General features: G+C 33.8%; 1 protein-coding gene across 11 annotated transcripts in view; it reads right to left on the bottom strand.

Moving 5' to 3' along the window:
* LOC114333136 (obscurin) overlaps positions 1–24,780 on the bottom strand; it is a 615,016-nt gene that overhangs the window by 270,756 nt on the left and 319,480 nt on the right. For all 11 annotated transcript variants that reach the window (XM_028283003.2, XM_028282967.2, XM_028282979.2 and 8 more), the window contains one exon: positions 16,483–16,575. In XM_028283003.2, coding sequence (XP_028138804.2) covers positions 16,483–16,575 — 93 coding nt within the window. The remainder of the gene's footprint in view (positions 1–16,482; positions 16,576–24,780) is intronic.

The following is a 24,780-nucleotide window of genomic DNA, read 5'->3' as shown; positions in this document are numbered from 1 at the left end:
AATGTTCCTACAAGTTTTTTCGTAGGATGCATAGTTTTCGAGATAAACGCGGTTGAACTTTCAAAAAATCGAAAAATTGCAATTTTTGAACCCGAATACATACATACATACATAATCGGTTGCCTCTTTTACCATTAGGTGTCGAGGATTCCTCCTTTATATAATACTCTCTGCAAATTTACGCCACTTCTTCCTATCTGCTGCTAAAACTTTTGCTTCTTGCCACGATGTTCCTCTTTTCTTGAGTATTTCGTTTACACTAGTGTTCCAGCTTTTCCTTGGTCTGCCCCTCCTGCTTTTACCCACTGCTTTGGCCTCCCATGTCATTTTCACTTGTCTCTCACCACTCATTCTTATTATGTGTCCAGCCCATTTTAACTTCTTTTCTTCAACTTTTTCGTTGAGCGATTTTACCTGTAATTCATGTCTTATATCTTCGTTGCTTCTTTTGTCTAATCTTCTTGCTCCCACCACTTTTCTTAAGTATCTCATTTCTGTAGCTTTTAATCTTTTTCTTTGTCTGTCATTAAGTACCCAGTTTTCTGCCCCATATATTGTAATTGGCATATATACAGTTTTATATACTGTCATTTTGGTTTTCCTCGATATTTCTTTGAACCCGAATAACTTTTGATTAAAAAATAAAATAGCAATTCTGCTTACCGCATTTGAAAGCTCAAGTCAAATTCTATCGGTTTCGAATATATACATTGCTAAATATTTATGTGTTTATTGCTAAAAAAAGCTATAAACACATAGTGTTTCCGTGCCTAATACATGCGTTTACATGCATGCTACGTAGAAATAGCCTCGCTTGCACTTGTACCTACTCTACCTACTCGTTCGATTTTAAATGAGAAATCATTGAAAACATCACTCCAGCACTAGGTGTTTATACTTTTGTTTAACAATAAAATAATAAATTTTTAGCAATGCAAATAACTAAAACCGATATACTTTGACTTGAACTTTCAAATGCGGTAAGCAGAATTGCTATTTTATTTTTTAATCAAAAGTTATTCGGGTACAAAAATTGCAATTTTTCGATTTTTTGAAAGTTCCACCGCGTTTATCTCGAAAACTATGCATCCTACGAAAAAATTTGTAGGAACACTTTTTGGTTAGAATGGTCCAAAAAATACAAAAACATGTTTTGTTTTGCGAGAAATCGTTGTTATGCAATTCCTCAACTTCTTTGTTTATAACAATCTTATCGACATCCGGATCAACTGTTACCCAAAAAATTCGTGTTCTACGGGCCAAAATACATAAAAAAACTTGGGTAAGTCCATCTGAATACAGGAGGCCGTTGTACCCGCCCTGGCGACAGGACTATTAGGACTAATAGCATTTCCTGCAATTTTTTTTTGCCTTTTGCTATTAGCACAACATCATCGTCAAATCTCAGATGGTTCCATTTTTCGTCGTCTATAGTCGACGGTAGTTACGTAGTATTTTCATGGGGACTATCAGTATTATATAGAGTCTTATATTAATGTTTATGAGACAGAGATTTATTACGATAAGTACTTTGATAGAGCATGATAACATTTATTTGCGATTATGATGCTCCTATTTATTTCCCATGATGTGTTATTCATGGGGTAAACCGTTGTCCCTAGATATTATGTACTCTTTTACTTCAAAGTTTTATTCATTGACAATTATTGTATCTGCGTCAATATTTCTACTCATGTGTTTATGTTAGTCGCCATGAATTTGGTTTTATTTTGATTATATCTGTAATTTATCAACTTTTGGACCTTGATCCTGGTGTATTTCAAAATTATGTAAATAGCTCAATTCATTATTCAAACACAAAACTACATACCCAAAGCGTATCTGTTTTCCTATAATAAATTATTGTTTATAACTATGACGGTCACACTATTTTACCATGGATTCATAGTTCGTGTTTTTTGTTGGAACGAAATATAATTTGTCTTTAGGAAGTTCTGTTATCAATGAACATAAATACTAGAGCTGATTGACAGGTTAGATGCCATTGTTATATAATATTATGTACAATGCAAGAATCTTATTATTTGCAGGAATATATGCTCCTAGTACTGCGAGAAATGGGTAAAGAATGCGAAATAATAGACACAATAAAAATAAGAAAGTTACAATATCTGGGACACGTAATGAGGGGACCGCGATATGAAATGCTAAGAAGTAGAGTGTCACGGTTAAAGAATTTAAGGGACTGGTTTAGATGCAGTCCTATAGAACTCTTTAGAGCAGCGGTGGATAGAGGAAAGATAGTGATGATGATATCCAACCTCCGATTAGGAGACGGCACTTGAAGAAGAAGAATGCTCCTTGTACTAAAGTGATTTAAGTATCTCTGTCAGAATCCCTAAAATATCGTTTCCTATGTAAAGACATATAGCCAGAAAGAAGCAGAATGCCTAAAGTACACTTCATTTCATCACTGCTTATTGCTGAATTGGCAAAATTGAGAAAAGAGGCATGTTTGTTAGGCTTCTACACAAAATAAAGGTATTGTATCGTCAACATGAAAAGCTCAAACATTTAAACTAACGACCACTCTTCAAATTCTGCGTATCTTGGAGTAAAGGCTTTCTTTGTATAACCCACAAAATGCAATTAATGGCATAGAACGCTGCTCAAAAAAAAGGCGTATAAAGTTTTTTTTTATTTAGCTAATGCCTTGACTAATGACCATTGGCATGGTAGGTACGGTGAATTTTTGCAGTTAGGTACCTAGTATCATGTGTAATGTGTGTGTTGAGTAAGTGTCTTGTTACTTTGCAAAGTCGACGTCATTGTCTTTGCAAAGAGACACTAATTGTATCCGAACGTCTGCGGTCCCTCCGGCGTATAAAGTTTAATGAATAGAAATCAATTCATATTAACTTTACTAACAAGAAAATCAATAATCTTTCAATTAACATAAACAACAATATTGTTCCTAATAAGAAAATAGCGAAATAAATGAGTTTAAATCTGGACGTTAAACTCAAATGGAAGGAGCATATTAAAAAGAAAATTGAACAGTTGAAGATAAAGTACAAAAATATGTATTGGCTGATAGGAAGGTACTCTCAAATTTCCATCCAGAAAAAAGTACTGATTTACAAACAGATATTGAAACCGGTATGGACTGTAGATCTGTGGCCTACAATTATGGGACTGTACCAAAAAAAAGCAATTATAAAAATTTAGAAACGCTCCAGAACCGAATAGTTACTAAGGAATATTGTAGGTGCTCCTTGGTATGTTCGGAATTTTAATTTATGTAGAAATTTTAAAGTCGACTCTCTTCCAAATAAAATAAGGAAAGTCGTCAGGAGATATGAAGAGAGTCTCCATAAGCATCCCAACCATGAAGTACTTCAGCTTCTTGTCAACTAATCCCAGATGCGAAGGCTCAAGAGAACTAAACCGTTCGAGCTTGTGTAATTTGTGAAGCTGCCCAAGGCTTAGTTAATGCTGTGCATTGTAGCCACAACAATGACGTGATCAGTTAGTGAAAAGTAAAGTAAGTGCCGTGCTATATAGCCACAACAAAGAAGTGAACAGTTTATGCCAAAAAAGCTAGGATAGACCAGGTGACATCTAGTTTACAGACAATTTTAGGAAAAATAGGTTAAAGAAAAAATGCTGATTAATGTCGGGTACCTCAAGGTTCAGTTCTAGGCCCTATATTGTTTCTGATATACATAAATGACATCTCTAGTCTGAACATTAAAGGTAAAATATGTCTCTTTGCAGATGATACTAGTATTACTTGGAGTAACACGGATATTATGGATCTTCGCAATACCATAGCTACAGACCTAGTCACCATTAAATCGTGGTGCGATTCGAATCTCCTGTTATTTAACGTTTCTAAAACCAAAGTCCTACCTTACAACAGTATGATGCAACCTTTAGTACTTAATAACTACAGTCTAGAGGTAGTTGAATCGGTGAAGTTCTTAGGGCTTATTGTGGATAAGTCTCTAAAATGGAACTTGCACATTGATGCCTTACACAAAAAATTAAGTTCTGCTTGTTTTGCGCTAAGATCAGTGGCTACGGAAATGAATTTGTCAACATCTAGGACCGTTTATTATGCCCTTTTAGAGTCTCATCTTCGGTACGCCCTTCCATTCTGGGGTACGTGTTGTGCGACTCAATTTGAGCGTATTTTTAAACTACAAAAGAGAGCTCTTCGTTACTCCCTGAGACTCAATAGCAGAGTTCATTGCCAAGAATTCTTTAAAAAATTTAAAATATTAACTCTTCCTTCTTTGTTTGTTTTTGAATCCGTTTGTTTAATCCGCAAACATGCATCAGAAGGTCCAGAGAGACCCACTCACAACTATCCCCTTAGAAACGTGGAGCATAATCTTTATCTGCCAACCCCACGGTCTGAGCTGGTTAAGTGCTCTATACTATACAATTCGAGAAAAATGTACAATCACCTGCCATCTAACATCAAATCTATTGCAGCATTTCCCGCTTTTCGCAAGGCCTTGAAAGCTTATTTGCTGGAGAGAGCTTTTTATACAGTGAATGACTTTTTTATAAACGATTTGAATTCAGCAAATTGACTTGCAGGATTATTACTTTCGAGTACTTTTATACATATTTGCAGCAGCATAGAATTTTTGATTTACTTTCCCTTTTCCTCGTTCGCCTTCTTTTTGCTCTGACGTTGTATACATATTGTTTGCAAAATTTTTAATTTTTTAATGTGTACTTAATAACTATAAAATTATAGTAAGTAGTATAACTCACGCCATTTACTTGGTGTTTGTTTCTGTTTTTGTTTTGTTTGTAGTTTTTTATTATTTTTTGTTTTTTATTGTATTTTTTTATTTTGTATAAGCTTTGTCCACAAACTGGTAAAATTTTTTGACAATAAAGCATACCTTAGATGTTTACAATCTCGTCAGATCCGTAAAAGACCAAATCCTAATGAAGACCATAGTGACTACGAGATACCTTGTTCCAGTTATCTACGGACATACATAGGAAGACAAACCGACGATTACAAAACCGTATTTACGAACATTCTATATGTGTAAAACATTCCGACACTACTTCAGCCCTAGCCCAACATCATATTCAGACAGGTCACAAAATAGAATTCGAAAAAGCAAGAAACCATCGCTTCTCTCTGCTGTTTGAAATCGAGAATTATCCGTGAAGCCATGGAAATTGAAAAACGCCCTGACAACTTAAACAAACGCGATGACGCTAAAAGCCGGCAACATGGCGACAGCTGCTTCAGCGACCCCCCTCGCCAAGGATCCTGCTCAGGCTACTCCCGCGAATATAGTTCCCGCGTATACTGAGAGTATAAAAGGAGCTATACAGGCTAACACTGGTGGTCACTCGACACGAGGAGTAGTCAGATTGAGACCTCAGTGCCGTTTGACCGTCATCCTAGAAATGAAGATACTACTGGTACGTCACGAGTGAGGGGAGTAGTCAGATTGAGACCTCAGTGCCGTTTGACCGTCATCCTAGAAATGAAAATACTACTGGTACGTCACGAGTGAGGGGAGTAGACAGATTGAGACCCCAAACTCGAACGGAACCGTTTCCTTCTTGAAAATGGCTCCAAAATGGATGCCGAAACGTCGAGTTGGGTGCACATAAGATTTTAAGTCCATATTTACAACATTTTTTCAAGCCTATTTGTGAATTCAATGTATGATAATGCTCCAACAGAATAAGAGGCAACGGTGAAGAAAAACAAGACATGTGTGCAACAAGTAATACTATATTTGAATAAAATATGAGCATAGACGCACATGAATTGGACCAAAACCAATATGCAAAATACTGCACACGATATTTTCTGCTGTTAACTCAACTGAAACAAGTAGATACACTAATTGTGTTGAAATTTTTCAAATTAGTCAACACGATAATTCAAATATTATCATTATTCATAACTGCGCCGAATGCTTCCTTATTCGTAAGATATTTATAATGTTAAATATCTGTACCTATACACAGTGGCGTAGCATGGGTGACACCCGGGGCGGTAATCGATGGTGTCACCCCAAATTCTAAATATAAAGATTGTGAAAATCAACGATAATCCGATAAACGTATGTTTTGTATAATGAAAAAAAAAATAAGAATTAGGTATAGTTAATGAAATTGCATCGAGGTTATTTGGCCTTGTTTGCGTTATTGTTGCTCGCAAGTAATTCTGGATTAATTTTAGTTACTAAAACTTCTCTCACATGAAGCAACCAATACACAAATGGTCATAAACAATTTTAATGCGACCATTAAGTATGGGAGGGATTCCATGAAATCCCATTCCGCACTAAATTTTAAAAAGTCTACAGATAACCATTTAGAGGCTGTAATATTGGCCGCTTGTAAATGTCTTCTGAACCTTAGTATTTCTAGCAGCAGACCTGCTTCTAATACTTTTTCATGGTAAAAATCACAAAATGTTGAAACAGCTAATTTCAACTGTTCACTGTTCGTGAAAAGCAAAGTGTGTGTCTGCACAACCTCGAACAATGAAGCCACATCTTGAATGGTGTTACGTTCCAAATTTGAAGTAGGAAGTACCACCTCTATTTTTAAAAGTTTAAAACAATTCTTGACATGTTAAATCGGTTGTCTATAATACATTATAATCAAGGTGGTGAAAATGAAACCTTAGTAGTTTTTAAATAGAGGTAATGCCTATCAAATTTTTCTGAAGTTAAGGGAAAATGTTCTCTTTTGTGAAGAAACTAATTTAGATCGTTCTTTCTAGAGCTATCTTGGAATATTTAGGATCACAAAATTTAAATGTTTGAATCTCGGTATTATTCGGTGACCTCCGTGTGTCAAGTGTGTCAAACGTTCGGGAACACAACGGAGAAGAACGTGATATTGGGTTGGACCGTGGTACCGAAAAGTTAGTGCTAGTTTAAAAACGGCATTTTGTTTTTTGCTGCTGTTCCATGTGGGATCTGGTCTAGTACAAACTGTGTGGATGTTCAAGGGGATTTGTCGCCTTCGTGGAAGGATTTTTGGGAATATCCACCATTTCGTTAAAAGCGGATTTAGTGTGCACGCACGGGTCTACCCCGAAGTCGCATTTAAATCAAGAAATTAGCCTTTAATCACGAGTCCAATTTGGAATATTTTAAACCCCTAACCTGGCTAAAAATGGGTTCTTCTTCTTGTTTCTGTCTGGCTGTAATTTTCAACTTGTCCAACATTGTCATACAAGTCTATGTACATCGGTACATCGTATTTTTGGAGTTCTTATCTACCTAATTAAGTCGCAGTGGATTTTCGTATGGTACTTTTGGAGTTTGGAGTGGAGACACACTGTCCTATAACTAGGAGGCCACGCGGTGAAGTATATATATTTGATTCAATATTCGAGGTATGGATCGATAATTAATTTTCGACGGAAAATTTAAGCGCCACGCCGTCTAATTTGTTTATGGGATACAATAGTTTTTTTTTAAAGATTATTTGCGGTTTGTTTTTTTTTATTTTAATATTTACAAATACTTTACACAGTTTTTTAAAGATTATTTGCGGTTTAGTTTATTCGTTTAATATTTACACATACCTAGTATAATTTTGTAAACTGTGTCTAAGGGGGGTTAAATATTTGAAATAGATTTATTTTTTTTATATTATTGTCTGCGCACGCACTTGAGCTCTCGTGGTGTCCTATTTGGGTCAATTATTTTTTTTGTGGTATTGAATCACACACCCCTTAGCGTCCGGTACTTTTGATACGTCTTACCTTTGATCGTACAAATAAATAGAAATATCTTATGAATTTTGTTAGGCAAGGAGAAGCCGCATTTTTATATTTCTTTTTATTAAGCCTATGGTAAAGTTAAATAAAATATTGTAATATGTAATTATTTTCAAATATCTTGGGAATATATTTATTAAAATTGACTAATTGCTGATCTCAGACAATTTCATTTATTTTTTTTTATTTATTCAGGTTGTATACTATACTTAGTATTTTGGTAGTAAACCTATTGGTAAGTTGGTGGTTTATTAAATAGTAACGTAGGGAAGGCTGTGGGCCAATTTACCTGACGGCCCTTATTTATACCTTCAGATTATTTTTGTTTTGTGGACCGCACGACCATCTCCACTGTTTTGTCTAGCCGCGAGCCATTCCCAGACTGTCACCGTATAGTACTTTTCTTTCCGGGTGTACGTCTGATTTATATGTGGTACATTTTGTAACTTCTTTTATATAGATTGGGTTTTGTACGCCATAATGGACTTTGATTTGGTTTCGAGTTCAACATTGGATAGGTCAAACCATTCCAACACATCCTTTTGAAGTTCGGTTTGAAGTGTGAGTCCTGTATCTGTAGCCAACTCACCATTTATTCGTTTTTGACGTCGTTTTTCGGTGGGAATGTCTTCGTCGTCATATCTTTTCATAGCAAAATCTATTGCTTCATATATAATATGATCACGTTTTTCTTCAATATAAAGACGAAGTTCTCCTATTTTGGTCGCTGATTGATTAACGGTTATGCCTTTACTTTGCAGTTCAATTTGACAGAAATTGATTTCTCTTAGTACATCATTCCAAAAGAAAAGATAACAAAGAAATGTGAAATTACACACAGCGGGCATAAGGTTATGGGCAACACCTCTGGTGTCTAAATTTTCTTGTTGATGACATAATTCTTCAATTGCAGCAACAACCTTATCAAAATGTTCTGCCAATACTTTAACTGCGGCATAGTGAGCACTCCAACGCGTTGTGGATAGTCGCTTAACAGATGCTTTGCTGTGTTTAATAAGCAATTTCCAGCAGCTAGTGGAAACAGAAGAAAAATTAAAAATTGCCACTAGTGTTCTGAAACATGTTACACTAGATGTATTTTGTACAACAAAGGGCTGGCCACATAAATTAATTAAATGATCAATACATCCAATGAAAATAGCCTTTTTGTTTTTGCTTTAATAATAGCTTGTATTCCTCCATGTACGCTGCTCATAACCCCTGCATTATCGTATCTCTGTGAACGGTACTTCATAACATCTAAATCATCAATTCCAAGCTTCTTGACAATTTCGTTACTTAGATCAACTACATTTTTGCTTCTAACGTAAAAAATCCAAAAATGCCTCTTTGACCTCGACTTTTCTCGGTTTAGTGTGTTCACAAAATAATATCGAATTGTATTTTGATTGTAAAGTGAGAAAAGTTACAAATTAACGATTCATGATTTTGTGATCGTGTCTCTCGAACGGATGACACCAGGGGCGGACCGCCCCCTCCGCCCCACCCTAGCTACGCCACTGCCTATACAATATCGAAATAAAGTTTAAATCCAAATAATAGCAATTATTATAGAAGAAGCAGGGTCTGGTTACCATTACTGAATTTTGCTCGCAAGGACTGCTGGGATTAACATGAAATTTGGTATAGACATAACTATCATGTCAAAGAAAAAATGAGATATTTTGCCGACGTGTGCTTTTACCCTTGGGGTGAGTTTCACCACTTCTCGGGGGTGAAAAAATATACGTTCAAAATACGTTATTTGCGAGTGAAGATATTCATTTTTCAACAAAACGAAAATACCTTTTTAGACGGTTTTCTGCAAATAACTCAAAAAAAGTATTTTATCGAAAAAAATATTTTAGCAAAAATAAAGCTTATAGAGAAGTGAAAAAAAAATATGTACGTATAAATTCTGTAAACTTAGTATGTATACGCAGAGTTGTAGCTAATGAAAAGTAGCTTCTTCGTCAAATTCCAAATAAAATATTTCAACGTGAAGTAACCAAACAATGAAGCACTGTTATGGCAAACTCATCACAACTGTTTTCAAAGTGTTCAGAAAAGGCAATATTTTTGTTTTTAAAAAAACTTTCTACCCTCAAAATTTAGTAAGTTACGCTCAAAATAAAGTTGGTTCCATTTCTTTTTTTGGAAAAATAATCCTTAAAAACACCCCCAAATTAGCATTCCAAACGAAATTATTACCGCTTTGCAAGATATTTTACTTCTCTTTTTTATTAAAAAAAATCCTCTTCTTTAACTTAAAAAATATTAGTGGTGCCAAAAATCTAAAACACTAAGGAAATGTAGCTTTTATTTTTCTAAGCATTATGAACTTTTTGATTTTATGTAAGACAAAAATTGGTTATGGCTGTTCAAATTTTGAATAGTTCTGATTAGTGACTCGTTCAAGTCCTTTCGACAGCCCATTCCAAATAAGCACTTTGAGCCGATGAAAATTACAGATCATATAAACAATACATAAGTAAAGTCAATTGTGAAGCGGTAATGATTAATTTCATTTGGGATGCTAATTAGATTAGCCTTTCACGACTTTTTTTACCAATAAGAAAAGGGAACTTTTTTTTGTGCGTAACTTGCTTACTTTTGACGCTACAGATTTTATTAGAAAACAGAAATAAAGCGCTGTAAAAAAGTTGTGACGAGTTTTTCCCTTAAAGTGCTATTTGGGTTATTCCACGTTGAATTATTTGATTTTGAATTTTGGAATTTGGGAACATGCTTTTCATTAGCTACAACTCTGCTATTACTAGGTCTACAGACTTCATACATACACTCTCTTTTTCCATTTTTATAAGATATATTCTTGATAAGAACATTTTTTTCGCAAAAATACTTACTTATTGAGTTATTTGTGAAAAACCGTCTAAAAAGTGTTTTTATTTGTTGAAAAATAAACATATTCACTCACAATAATAACTTAAAAAATATTAACTTTACCCATTGCCGGACCTATTGTGAACGTATATTTTTTCACTCCCGAAAATCGAAAATGGGTGAAACGTGGTGAAACTCATCCCCTGGGCACAGTATAAAGAGGGACAGTAGAACCACTCTCCGAAAAATTGGAAGTAAAATCTGTAGTCGCGCATGGCGACGGCGCAATGTTGGCAGTCGCTTTTGCCCCACTCTCGCATTGCTATTCGCATAGAAACGTACGGCTTTTAACAGGGAAAACCCGCATCCACCACTGGTGAATTACCAATTGCGTACTGCCGGTATTACTTCCTGAGATCAAAGCGCCGACAGAAGAGTGATTTTACTGTGGAACCTCTATATACTGTGCCCTGGGCAAAAGCACACGTGTCGGCATACTATTACTTTTTTTCTTTGACTTGTTAACTATGTGTATTGTGTATGCCAAATTTCATATCAATCCAAGCAGTTCTTTAAAATTTGGAAGTTTTGAAATATTTTAGTGTTAGTTTATGGACTAACGTGATATTTTCTAAAGTGATATGAGAACGCTTAAGGTAAATAAACTAAACAAAGGAAATTGCATTACCCTCCTATGGATTTAGTAACATACCGGAGTGAAGATAAATTTCTGGGAGTATTTGAGATATAAAAATCTGATTTAGTTAATAATATAAAGCTCCTAGAGACACTAGAATTTCTGAACAGAATGTTGAATTATCATCATTAATACTACTTCCCTATAGCATCCCTCTCTTAAGTCTATTTCGCCAGTTAGTCCTGTCGCCAAGGGGGGTACAACGGCCTCCTTAATTCAGATGGACTTACCCAAGTTTTTTTTTTATATATTTTGACCCGTAGAATACGAATTTTTTGGGTAACAGTTGATCTGGATGTCGATAAGATTGTTATAGACAAAGAACTTGAGGAATTACTTAACAGCGATTTCTCGCAAAACAAAACATCTTTTTGTATTTTTTGGGTCATTTTAAGCAAAAAATATTCCTACAAGTTTTTTCGTAGAATGCATGGTTTTCGAGATAACCGCGGTTGAACTTTCAAAAAATCTAAAAATTGCAATTTTTGAACCCGAATAACTTTTGATTAAAAAATAAAGTAGCAATTCGGCTTACCGCGTTTGAAAGTTTAAGTCAAATTATATCGGTTTTGATTATTTGCATTGCTAAAAATTTATTTTTTATTTTTAAATAAAGCTATAAACACATAGTGTTTCCCGTGCCTAATACACGCGTTTTAACGCATGCTACGTAGAAATTGCCTCGCTTGCACTTGTAGCTACTCTACCTACTCGTTCGATTTTAAATGAGAAATCATTGAAAACATCACTCACGCACTAGGTTTTTATAGCTTTGTTTAACAATAAAATAATACATTTTTAGCAATGCAAATAATCAAAACCGATAAAATTTGGCTTAAACTTTCAAATGCGGTAAGCAGAATTGCTACTTTATTTTTTAATCAAAAGTTATTCGGGTTCAAAAATTGCAATTTTTCGATTTTTTGAAAGTTTAACCGCGGTTATCTCGAAAACTATGGATCCTACGAAAAAACTTGTCAGAGCATTTTTTGCATAGAATGACCCAAAAAATACAAAAAGATGTTTTGTTTTGCGAGAAATCACTGTTATGTAATTCCTCAAGTTCTTTGTCTATAACAATCTTATCGACATCCGGATCAAATGTTACCCAAAAAATTCGTATTCTGCGGGTCAAAATATATAAAAAAAACTTGGGTAAGTCCATCTGAATTAAGGAGGCCGTTGTACCCCCCCTGGCGACAGGACTAAGTCAGCGCTATCCATTGTCAATCGTTACAAGTTTGCTGAACCTATTTTTCTTGAATCATCATGTACAACATACATCTAATTTTTGGCCTACCTCTCCATCTTCTTTTCACAGACTGTGACATGAGGATTCCTCTAGGAGGGAGGTTTCTGCGATCTTGCTAGATGTCCTACCCTTCTTAGTTTTCTTATATGAGAAATGCCACGTATTTACCACCAAATACTTGTTTGTATTTGTGGTATATCTCATAGTTGTTGTACCTCTTCTTCAAATACCTTTTTCACAAATGCCACCGAATATTTTTCTCAGGAGTCTTCGTTAGAATATGAACAAGAGTTTTTCTTCTGCCATGGAGATGGTTCTTGTTTCCGATCCATACGTGAGAACTGACAGTATAATATAATATGTAGGTATATTATTGTTTTTGTCTTCTGGCTTAGTTTTCTACTTTTCATGTGTTTACGTAGCCAAAATAGCATTTGCTTGCAAAAACTATTCTTTGTTTTATTTCTTCCGTTATGGAGTTGTCATTGCTCACCAGGGAACTCAAATACTTGAAATTGTCCACCACTTCAAAGTTATAGTTATTAACAATGAATTGGGGACCAATGTTTCTGGCTCTGTTGTTGGGTGTTGATGCCATCATTTTGGTTTTTTCTTTATTTATTTATAGGCCCATATTTTTAGAACATTTGAGAATGTTTCTTTTCACTTGCCTGTTGTACGAGTACGAGTAATTAGGTCTACATTATCTGCATAGGCCATCATTTGTGGGGGTTTGTTTAAAATATTTCGTCGCTGGTCTATTCAGGCGTCCCTAAGCACCTTTTCGAAAACGATGTTGAAAGGAAGGCATGCCAGCTTAGATGACGGCATTTAGTATAGAAAACACCTGAACAAATCGATTTTTAAATGCAGCACTTAAATACAGCACTTCCAACTTTTTGCATTGTGTTAACAATGTCAGTGGTGTCAGGAAAAAAGTCTACTGTAGAAAAATGGGTGGCAATGCCAAATTGCATTTTAAAGCGCATAAAATACATCAAAAAGTGCATAAACATGTAAAAATAAGCATATTAAGGGCCAGCAGATTTCGTTACTCGATTTCGGGATTTTAGGTGTCGCTAAACACGACTACACCATCAGAACGCACATCTGGTGTACCTGGTGCCCAGTGTCACTGCTAAGGCACGTCATGTTCTGGAGTTTCGAGGATTTTCGACATTAAATTGATGCAAATAGATTACTCGGGTGGTTTTTGGGGTTTCTAAAGACGAATACGCCATCATAACCGACACCCGGAGTACCCGGTGTCTAGGGTCACGTCATTTTCTGGAGTTTAGAGCGATTTCGGCCCTAAATTAATGCAAATAGGTTACGCGAGCGGTTTTAGGGGTTTAGGAAACACGAATACGCTATCGGAAATGACCCCTGGAGCACCTGGTATTCACGGTAACTGCTAAGGTACGTCATATTCAAGAGTTTTGAAGGTTTATGGCCTTAAATGCATGCAAATACATTATTAAGCGGCTTTTGGGGTCGCTGAATACAAATACGCCATCAAAACCCCAGACCGCCTGGTGCCCAAGGTCACTGCTAAGGCTTATTATCGTCTGAAGTTTGTGGACTTTTGGGTATCAGGTGCACTGAGGGGTCGGATCTGATGGAGTATTCTTGTTCAACGGCCCCAAAAACTCCCCTAGTAATCCGTTTGCATCAATTTAGTACCGAAAACCCTCGAAACTTTAGATGACGTGCCTTAGCAGTGAAACTAGGCACCAGGTGCTCCGGTGTTCGGTTTTGATGGCGTGTTCGTCTTCAGCTACCCCAAAAACACCCCGAGTAACAAAATCTGGACCTTAATACACTTAAATTGATATGTTTATGCCCTTTAAAATGTAATTATGTATACCTTTATACTTTTTATTATTAGTATACTTTTTTCTGACCACAATGGAAAATGTTGTGAGTCTCTATGTGCTGTATTTAAAATTTGTTTTATTTTGTGCTAATTGCCCTGGTCTAAGCATATCTCCATGCCATAGTCCGACATACGTTTCAAACAATTGTGATTTTTCACCCATTATTATTTCTACTTTGGGCAGTGTATCTATTGTAGCCCTTATGAGTTTTCTCTGTTAAAAAAATTGGAAAAAATCCTTTGTAAAAGGTATACAATTTTTTATTAAAAATCCCTTTAAAGGGCTACATCACAACAAAACGTTTTCGATTTTTTTATAAAATCATCATCAGTGTTAAGATCTAAAAATAAGTATAACCGAAATTAATAAATGCAAAGTTAGTATTTAAATTTTGACTAGGGTTATAATAACAAGTTGGTTATACTTACAAACTTGATGCTAGCTGAGCCACAAAAGAAAAATATTAGGGTAAACACCCTTTAAATATCACATTGATGCGTTATAAGCGCATACTTTGAAAAATTGCCTTTTGATGGTTACATGGCAACTGGAATAATGCCCTAAGGTAATGTATATCCCAACACGTGGGATCCAAAATTTACTTGTTTACATACCGATGACTTAATGGCAAATGAATGCAAAATGAAATGAGTGATGTTTCTGAAAGGTGTCAAAGGACAGACCGACAACGTGACGTATAAGTTACCCTGTATTACCACAGCCAGCTAATTGTAATAAAAGATTTTTTAAAAATTTTTCAACAGTAATCACACACATCAACAAAGTTGTGGCTATAATTACATTTGAGTACTTTGATTATGAAAGATGTAGGTAGAGTATAAATGACTTTTACAATGCAAATAAAGAATTAGCCAAAATGTATGCAGCTATCCATACATAATTCAAATGTAGTCGAATAAATTAGCGAATACTGGATCCATTTATGTTAAAGAACATCTGGGACCAAATAATTAAGTGTAAAATATTTTTGCTAAGATGTTTTAATTTATATGAATAGGTTGATGATCGTGGTTTTTATTCAAAATTGGGGTGAGTCCAACTGTGTTGATGAAAATTTAATTTACTAAGGATTAAAAAGGGGGTTGTTGAGTCTGTAAAATATGGAAGCCTGATATCAAATAGTGTTGAAGTTAGGATAAGCAATATAAGTTACAGGAGGAGACTGATATGATATACTAATAATACAACAGTGTCGCAACTCAAAAAGGATGATTTTTCAGAACCAACGAAAAACTCATTACTCACTTCCTATTAATTACAGGTAAACAAAAAAAAAAGAAAAAAAATGTATAATGTGTTTCTAATTAATTTTTTGTTTACCTGCAATAGGAAGTGAGTAATAAGTTTTTCTCATTCATTCACTCATTTCATTTTGAATTCATTTGCCATTAAGTCATCGGTAGGTAAACAAGTAAATTTTGGATCCCACGTGTTGGGATATACATTACCTTAGGGCATTATCCCAGTTGCCATGTAACCATCATAAGGCAATTTTTCAAAGTATGCACTTATAACGCATCAATGTGATATTTAAAGGGTGTTTACCCTAATAATTTTCTTTTGTGGCTCAGCTAGCATCAAGTTTGTAAGTATAACCAACTTGCTATTATAACCCTAGTCAAAATTTAAATACTAACTTTGCATTTATTAATTTCGGTTATACTTATTTTTAGATCTTAACACTGATGATGATTTTATAAAAAAATCGAAAACGTTTTGTTGTGATGTAGCCCTTTAAAGGAATTTTTAATAAACAATTTTATACCTTTTACAAAGGATTTTTTCCAATTTTGTGATTGATGTTATACAGCCAACTATAGGAAAAACATTTCTTTTTCTTTGTGGATTTTTCTTATTTGTTGTTTATCAGGGATGTAGAATTCGTTCATGGCTTCATACCCTAGTTCGGTAAATTCAGTTCGGAGGAAAAGTTTGCATAGATTTTGTTGTATGTTGTGTTGTATATGTTTTGTGTTTGTATGAAAAGTTTGTATAAAGTTTGAAAAAGTTTGAATGCATTTTAAATGTTTATGGTACTTACCTTCAGTAAAAGTTGATAGTCGTTAATGCGCTGTATCGGTAATTTTAAATGTTCGGAGATACTCTTGTCGTCACCAAAGCGTAGCGATAGTTCCTATAAAAAAATAATTTTTTAGTAATTAATGTTTGCATTAGTTAGTAATATTTATACAAAATCATACAAATTTACATCGCCTTTCATTTCTGGACAGTGTAACAAGAATACAACTTCCAAGACACGTTTCCTTGTTTTTCGAAGAATTTATATTATAAAATCAATGGTATGTTTGTTCTATTTTAGTTTCAAAATGGCTTGATGAGTCACAAGGAAAAATGCAAAGATGGAAATATTTAAGCGTCGTTAATGTTATTTAAGTAAGTATTGTTAAAGTCGAAAACCAAACTGCTAAGCCGTCACATATGAAAAGTGTAAAACGAAGCACAATGATTCTTTCCCAAGCCATATTTAAAATTTATCTAAGCTTAAAACAATGGACAAGAAAATTCAGTTCTATCAGAAAATGAGTAGGAAACACCCCTTAGTATACAATTTTCTATGAACATGATCAGATAAATTCTGCGGAAGATCAGCAAGACATTAGGGATATAATAAATCCACTGACAGAAAAATTTAAGTATCGTTTAGAAATAAACATGGAAAAATATCCTCTTCCTCAATTCTTGAGACATTGTCAAGGCGTGACATTATAAATATTGTTAGATTTCTGTCTAAATTGGGTACAATCCTGTGCCAGGTGGACGGATTCATGTACGGATTTTCCCACCAGATTTTTCATTTGGTCTGCCCATTCTGTTGGAGATTTTCTTCTTGTTATGTCTGTCTCTCTTACCACCAATTGTTCCTGAGCCCCCGTTCTTCTGGCTATGTGGCCAAAGTAATTTAGGTATGCTCGGTTTACGTATATACTTTATATGCTATTTCAGAATTGACCCTTTCAGAATTGACAGGTTGGGTCTGTTCTGTCCAGGACACGCATATAATTCTTCTGTAGACCCATTTCGAAGGCTTCGAATTATAATTCTAGTCCTTTTTTCGAGAGCCCTTGACCTTACCGGAGCTTACTATTCCTTGTTATTGCTCCTTCTACTTCTTATGGTCACCTATATTGCGTTGGCAAATTGTCTTAACAACAGCTAATTTTGTTATTTTTTTAAATTTTACTTATAGATTTATAATGTATTTACGGAATCAATTAAAAATAAGTGTAAACAACGAACAGTAATATTTATTTTATTTTTGTTTAAAATGTGTGCTTATTAATCTCGTAAGAGGGTTGTTTATTGTTTTAGGGCAGCGAAGGTGCATCTGAACTGCCTGCCTGCTGTGACGACTGAAGAGACCACAACACGGTGATCGTGTTTGTGTTTTTACAATATGACTAGAAAAGGCAATAAATTACTACATCTAGCGTTTTAAAAGCTCAGAACCTTTCTGTAGTTTTAAGAAACGTCTTCGAATGCATTTCCAAAGTGCGTTGACATAAGGTCTGATAAGGTAATATATTTATGGGGAATTCAGTTTGTTAAACTGAACACACCAAAAACATAAATATGGTTAAGGATACATTTCGTTTCGTAAAACTTCTTAACATCTGGTTTGTATATTAAATGTGAATTTTATATGACCGTTTTGAGAAATGTTATTAAAAAATACAATTAACAAAAATAGTAATTAAAGCATGTCGCCACACAACCAATGTTCCGATGGTAGGTTACAAAATCAATTAAAAATAAGTGTATATAACGAACAGTAATATTTATTATATTTTTGGTTAAAATGCGTGCTTCTTCATCTCGTAAGAGGGTTGTTTATTGGTTTGGGGCAGCGAGTGTGCGTCTGAACTGCCTGCCTGCTGTGACGACTGAAGAGACCACAACACGGTCATCGTGTTTTTGGTTTAACAATATGGCTAGAAAAGGCAATAAATTATTACATCTAGCTTTTAACTATTTATAATGGGAAATAAGCCACAATATTATTAAAAAATAATTTTTATTAACGTTTCGACGCCCAAATCTGGTGCCGTTGTCAAAATACAAAATTCTATTAACATAAACAAAAATGTTGTTGCTTAGTAAATAAATTCTTCTAATAATTTATTTAATTTGACTAATTTATATCGGCAATTCAGATACATAATATGATACATTTTAAAGTAGAAGACTTTAAAATGATATTGCCAATATTTATGAGTTGCGTTTTATTAAATATTAAAAAATCATTTTTTAATAATATTGTGGCTTATTTCCCATTATAAATAGTTAAAATTGTAAAAATGCCACAAGAAAATAGCTTCAGAACAACATTACATCTAGCGTTTTAAAAGCTCAGAACCTTTCTGTAGTTTTAAGAAACGTCTTCGAATGCATTTCAAAAGTGCGTTGACATAAGGTCTGATAAGGTAATTAATTTATGGGGAATTCAGTTTGTTAAACTGAACACACCAACAACATAAATATGGTTAGGGATACATTTTGTTTCGTAAAACTTCGTAGCATCTGGTTTGCATATTAAATGTGAATTTTATATGACCGTTTTGAGAAAAGTTATTAAAAAATAAAATTAGCAAAAATAGTAATTAAAGCGTATCGCCACACATGTATTTATGTATAAATAAATATTTTGAATCAGACGTGTGTCTTTTGAAGAATGAAAAAGTTCGCCAGTGTTAATTGTGCCTGTTCAGTTCTTTATATAATTTTCGCAGCCACGCCATTTGTTTGCACCTACTCCTCTCTTGCCCTCAATCTTTCCTTGGATGATAAGTTGAGGGATTGCGTACTTTTCCCTTCTCAAGATATGGCCCAGGTATCGGATTTTTCGTGCCCTCACTAAGTTGAGCAATTCTCTCTCAGTATTTGCTCTTCTTAAGCCTCCATTGTTTCTCACCCTATCTGTCCATGGTATGCGGAACATTCTTTGTAAGATCCACATTTCGAAGGCCAACTCATTAATGGAAGATATTTTCAACGTCTATGTCTTCATGCCGTATAACAATATGGACCATACATAGCACTTAACCATTCAGTAACGGAGATTGAAGGAAATATTGCGGTTACAAAGTAGCGGTTTAAATTTAATAAAAGCTGATCTTGCTTGTTCGATACGACATTTTATTTCTTGTTGAGAATCCCATTGGTCATTCACTATCATTCCCAAGTATTTAAATGTTTTCACTTGCTCGCTTGGAGCATTATCTACTTGTAGTTGTACTCTTAAAAGTGCGCGCGTTCTTATTGCGATGCATTTAGTTTTTGTTCCGTATTTCCATATTCTAATTAATTTTGCTAGTCTACGCTTGCTTTCTGCGGAGTTATTACACGAGCGGCACACCCTCAAAAAAGCGCTTAGTTTTCGAGATACTGACCACGGAGGGGTGAATGGCTAGTTTTATTCATACTTTATATTTTCGAGGGTGGTGCTGAAAATAAAAATGAGGTTTATTTTGAATTTTATGTGGGGGGACATTGTCAAAATCGCAATTTTAATATAAAAATAAAAAAAAATAAAACCACTTTTTTTTGCGTTTTCCTCGCTACAACGCTGTTCCATTTAAATATTTTTTTTCTAAAATTCTTACAGTATATAGCTCTAATATTTCTGAAGACAACGGCACCTGTTTCAAGCTTTTATTCTTATCCTGATAAAGGCTATGGATTTTTCAAAGGAAAAGGTGCGGATTTGTGCATTAAAAAGTTTAATCGCAAAAGTTGTGTGACGAAATTTAAAATTTAGCTTCTTAAAAAAATAGTGCAACTTTTAATGTCGACATTAGAAATTCCCAATATAACGCTTATTTTTTGAGATACTGACTATGGATGGTGAATGGCTAATTTTGGTCTTAGATTATGTTTTTGACCGTGATGAAAACGATAATTAAATTATTTTATATTTTAGGTGGGGGAATATTGTCAAAATTGCAATTCTACCCTAACAATAAAAAAAATTAAATCACGTTTTTTCTGCCTTTAGCTCGCTACAACTCTGGTACGTTTTAATATTTTTTCTAAAGTTTGTTCACTATATATTTCTCACTTTTTTGAAGACAATGGATTCTGCTTTAAGCTTTTAGTCTTATTCTAGTAAAAGTTATGAATCTTTTAAAGTACAAGATGCAGATTCGTGAATTGCAAAATTTATTCGCAAAATTTGGCTGACAAAATTTGAAATACAGATTTTAAATCAGATTAAAAAATAAAACATGAGAACAAAGAAGTTTTCTGGAAAGTTTTGGATCAAAATGTTTTATAGAAAACAAACGGTGCAACTTTTAACATCTACGTTATAAATCCCCAAAATAACGCTAATTTTTCGAGATAGGTACAGATCATTGGTGATGAATGGCTAATTTTGGTCTTACTTTATGTTTTTGATGGTGCTAAAAACGAAAATCAAGTTTATTTTGAATTTTAGGTGGGAGAACGTTGTAAAAATCGCAATTTTGCCCTAAAAATAAAAAAAAATTAAACCACGTTTTTCTTAAAATTAAAAGTTGCACCAGATTTTTTTCTATAACACGTCTAGACCTAAAACTCACCATAAAACTTATTTGAACTCTATGGTTTAACATAAACGTAATCAAATAGATAAATTTTAAATTTTATCACTTAATTTTTGCGATTTAACTTTGCAATTCACGAATCTGCACCTTTGATTTTTAATTTAAAAACTCATAACTTTTATGAAGAAAAGACTAAAAGACTACGGTTGCTTTCATAGTCTTCACAAAGGTGAGAAATCTATGCTGTAAAAATTTTAGAAAAAAATATTAAAATTGAACAGAGTTGTAGCGAGTTAAACGTAAAAATACGTGACTTCACTTTTTTTTTTCATTTTTAGGTTAACATTGCGATTTTTACAATGTTCCCTCATATAAAATTCAAAATAAACCTTCTTTTTCATTGTAAGCACCATTGAAAACACAAAATAAGACCAAAATTAGCCAATCACCGCCCATGGTCAGTATCTTGAAAAATAAGCGTTATTTTGGGGATGTATAACTATATTAAAAGTTGCGCCATTTTTTTTCTATTAAACATTTATAACTAAAACTTTCCAGAAAACTTCTTTGTACTCTATGTTTTAACATAAATGTGATTAGTAAGATAAATTTTAAATTTTGCCACTCAACTTTTGCGATTAAACCTTGCAATTCACGAATCTGCACCTTGTACTTTAAAAAATTCATAACTTTTACTAGAATAAGACTAAAATCTTAAAACAGATACCGTTGTCTTCAAAAACGTGAGCAACATATACTGTACACACGTGAGAAAAAAATATTAGAATGGACCAGAGTTGTAGCGAGTTAAACGCAAAAAAAACGTAACTTCACTTTTTTATATTTTTATGGTAAAATTGCGATTTTGACAATATTCTCCCACCATAAATTTAAAATAAATTTCATTTTCGTTTTAAGCACCGTCAAAAACATAATCTAAGACCAAAATTAGCCATTCACCCCCCATGGTCAGTATCTCGAAAAATAACCGTTATATTGGGGATTTCTAATGCCGATAATTAAATTTGCTTTTTTTTTCTATAAAACATTTTAATCTAAAATTTTCCAGAAAACTTCCTTTTACTCTCTATTTTAACATATTTCTATGCATTTGCAATGCATAAATCCGCACATTTTCCTTTGAAAAATTCATAACCTTTATCAAAATATGAATTAAAGCTTGACGTTGTCTTCTGAAATATTAGAGCGATATACTGTAAAAATTTCAGAAAAAAATATTAAAACAAAACAGAGTTGTAGCGAGGTAAACGCAATAAACATGATTTTATTTTTATTTATTTTTAGGGTAAAATTGCGATTTTAAAAATGTTCCCCCACATGAAATTCAAAATAAATCTCATTTTCGTTTTCAGCACTGTCAAAAACATACAGTATGTCTATAATTGGCCATTCACCTCTCCGTGGTCAGTACCTGGTCATTTTGGGGGTGCCTGCCGCTAGCCTATATGGCCATTGATGGTTATCAGGGAGCCCAAGTCTACAAATCTAGCTACCTACTATTTCAAAATTCGCCACTTAGTGTATTGGCGGTAGAATACTATTAGCCCTGTCTACGATAATTAGTTTTGTTTCTTTGGTATTCATCTGAGGTCCGAAGTCTTTGTTTATCCAGCTTAGCCATTCGGTGATGATAATCATTTTATATGCCACAATTTTACTTAAAATAACTTTATTTTGACGTACCGATTACCACTTCGGAAATCGTTCGCAAACTACTAACTTTCCAAAGTGCAAATCGAAACGTCAAAACAAACTTATTTTAAAGTAAAATTGTGGCTGATCCTCAGTCAAAACAGTAAATTGCATTAAGATGCCACAAGAAAATAGGTTCAGAAAAATATTAGGTGTATGCTTATTAATCTTTTTTATTTGCTTCTGAAGCGTCAAGTGTACGACTAAATTAATTATAAAACTAAAGTGTTTATTTGTTTCAAGTACTTGTCGCCGCCAGTGATATTGTCTAAAAACTAATTAATAATTACCCAAAAAGCCTTGTCTTTGGCATTTGTCCTGAATCAACATAAATGAATTGAAAAAATTCCTGGCGCTCCAATATTTCTTTCTAGTATTAATTTCAGATGTCTCGTTTCGTAACGTGTAGTTGTTTTATTTTTCTGGACAATATCCAAGTCAAATCAGTAGGTGAATGTTATTCAACATCAACAGTGCATAGCTCCATGGCTAACAACGACAACGGTCGGGGCTCAGGATTTAGCGATTTCAAGAACATCGTGCACATTACGAAATATCCGATATAAATGAAAATTATTAATTAAGTAGTTATTGATTAAAAATATAAATATAGATAAAATATGGTCCTTTAAATAACAACAAACTTGTACGAGATAAACAGGCAATAAACAATGGAATAATAAAAACGCTGGACGGAAGGGTCGCCCGAGAACTTTATCGTACCGATCTATTATCGTTATGGTACTAGATACTGGCATTCTATAAAAATAACAAAGTTACTCGTTATTTTGATATTTTAGAAACACCTTCTGTACTTGAAAGTATTTTATGGTTCTACGCATCATTAATTCCTGCATTTGAGAAAATATTCGATGCCATATTTCGGGGGCACACTATAGATTATTGCATAAATTAATAGAATATTATAGTCATACTTTCATTTCAAATTAGTTCATTTTTCTGAGAAATTAATAGTTTACAATATTTGCATTTCATTCTATTTCGATTACGCCAGTCAATGTGCGAGATTAAGAACAATATATTATCTCCGAATTCTATCCTACTGCATGGATTTTAATGAAATTTTGGGAGTAGCCCAATCTCATAATTCAAAGTCTATCCTATATACTATGGCGCTTTTATCATGAGGGCGGTTCCCACCACTTCTCAGGGGTGAAATATTTTTATTTTCGAATTACTTCTACTGAGAAAAGAAAGATTTTTAAGAAAATTTAAAAATTGATTCTATAATTTGATCACATTTTTTACAAAAACCATTCATTTTAAACTCGTTCAACTTTTTGAAAGTAGAAATAACACTATATTAAAAGGTATTGCAAAAGAAAAACAATGCATTTAAATTATGGTGGATGGAGAGTTAAATGTATATACTTTTCATTTTTCCTTAAAGTACATTAGTCATATATTTTTTTGCATCATATCTCGCTTAATTTGTATGTAACCGACATTTAACGGTGCTCGTTTTAAAGGCCTTTTCAAACACTACAAAAGGTGTTGGTAGTATTATACACCTAAAACCTACCGTTCCTCTGTTATTTCAAGTTGAATACACCAATTTGAGCATGCACCAAAAAATAAACTATTTTCACCTACCATATCTCTTTTTTTATTATAAATAGAACATTTACTAAGGAACGAATCTCTTTATTATTTATAATCTAAAAAATGTTTTACATAGTGTTTTTAGTTCGATGCATAGTTTTTAAGGTATTCACAAAAAATCCGTCCGAAAAGGTGTCATTTTTCAATGAAAATGGCCAATTTTCAACTACGCATAACTCAAAAAGTATTGAGTTCTCAAAAAAAAGTATAAACCAGTTTTGCTTAGAAATAGGTTCTTTAGCCACTTCCGTGCTTATTTTGACCAACAAATTTTCCACCCCCTTGAAGAAGTGGGAACCGCCCCAAGATAAAAGCGCCATAGTATATAGGGTAGATTTTGTTTCTTGAGCTATTCCCTACTTACTGTGAAAATATCAAGTATGTCAATGTAGTAGGATGGAATTCGGAGCCAAATACCCTCATTGACTGCCCTACAATAATGCTCTGCTATGATCGCGTGA

The sequence above is a fragment of the Diabrotica virgifera genome, chromosome 1 (assembly GCF_917563875.1).
Source record: "Diabrotica virgifera virgifera chromosome 1, PGI_DIABVI_V3a".
Lineage (NCBI taxonomy): Eukaryota > Metazoa > Arthropoda > Insecta > Coleoptera > Chrysomelidae > Diabrotica > Diabrotica virgifera.
Note: the sequence above shows the minus strand (reverse complement) of the source record. Positions and strands in the feature narration are given on the sequence as shown.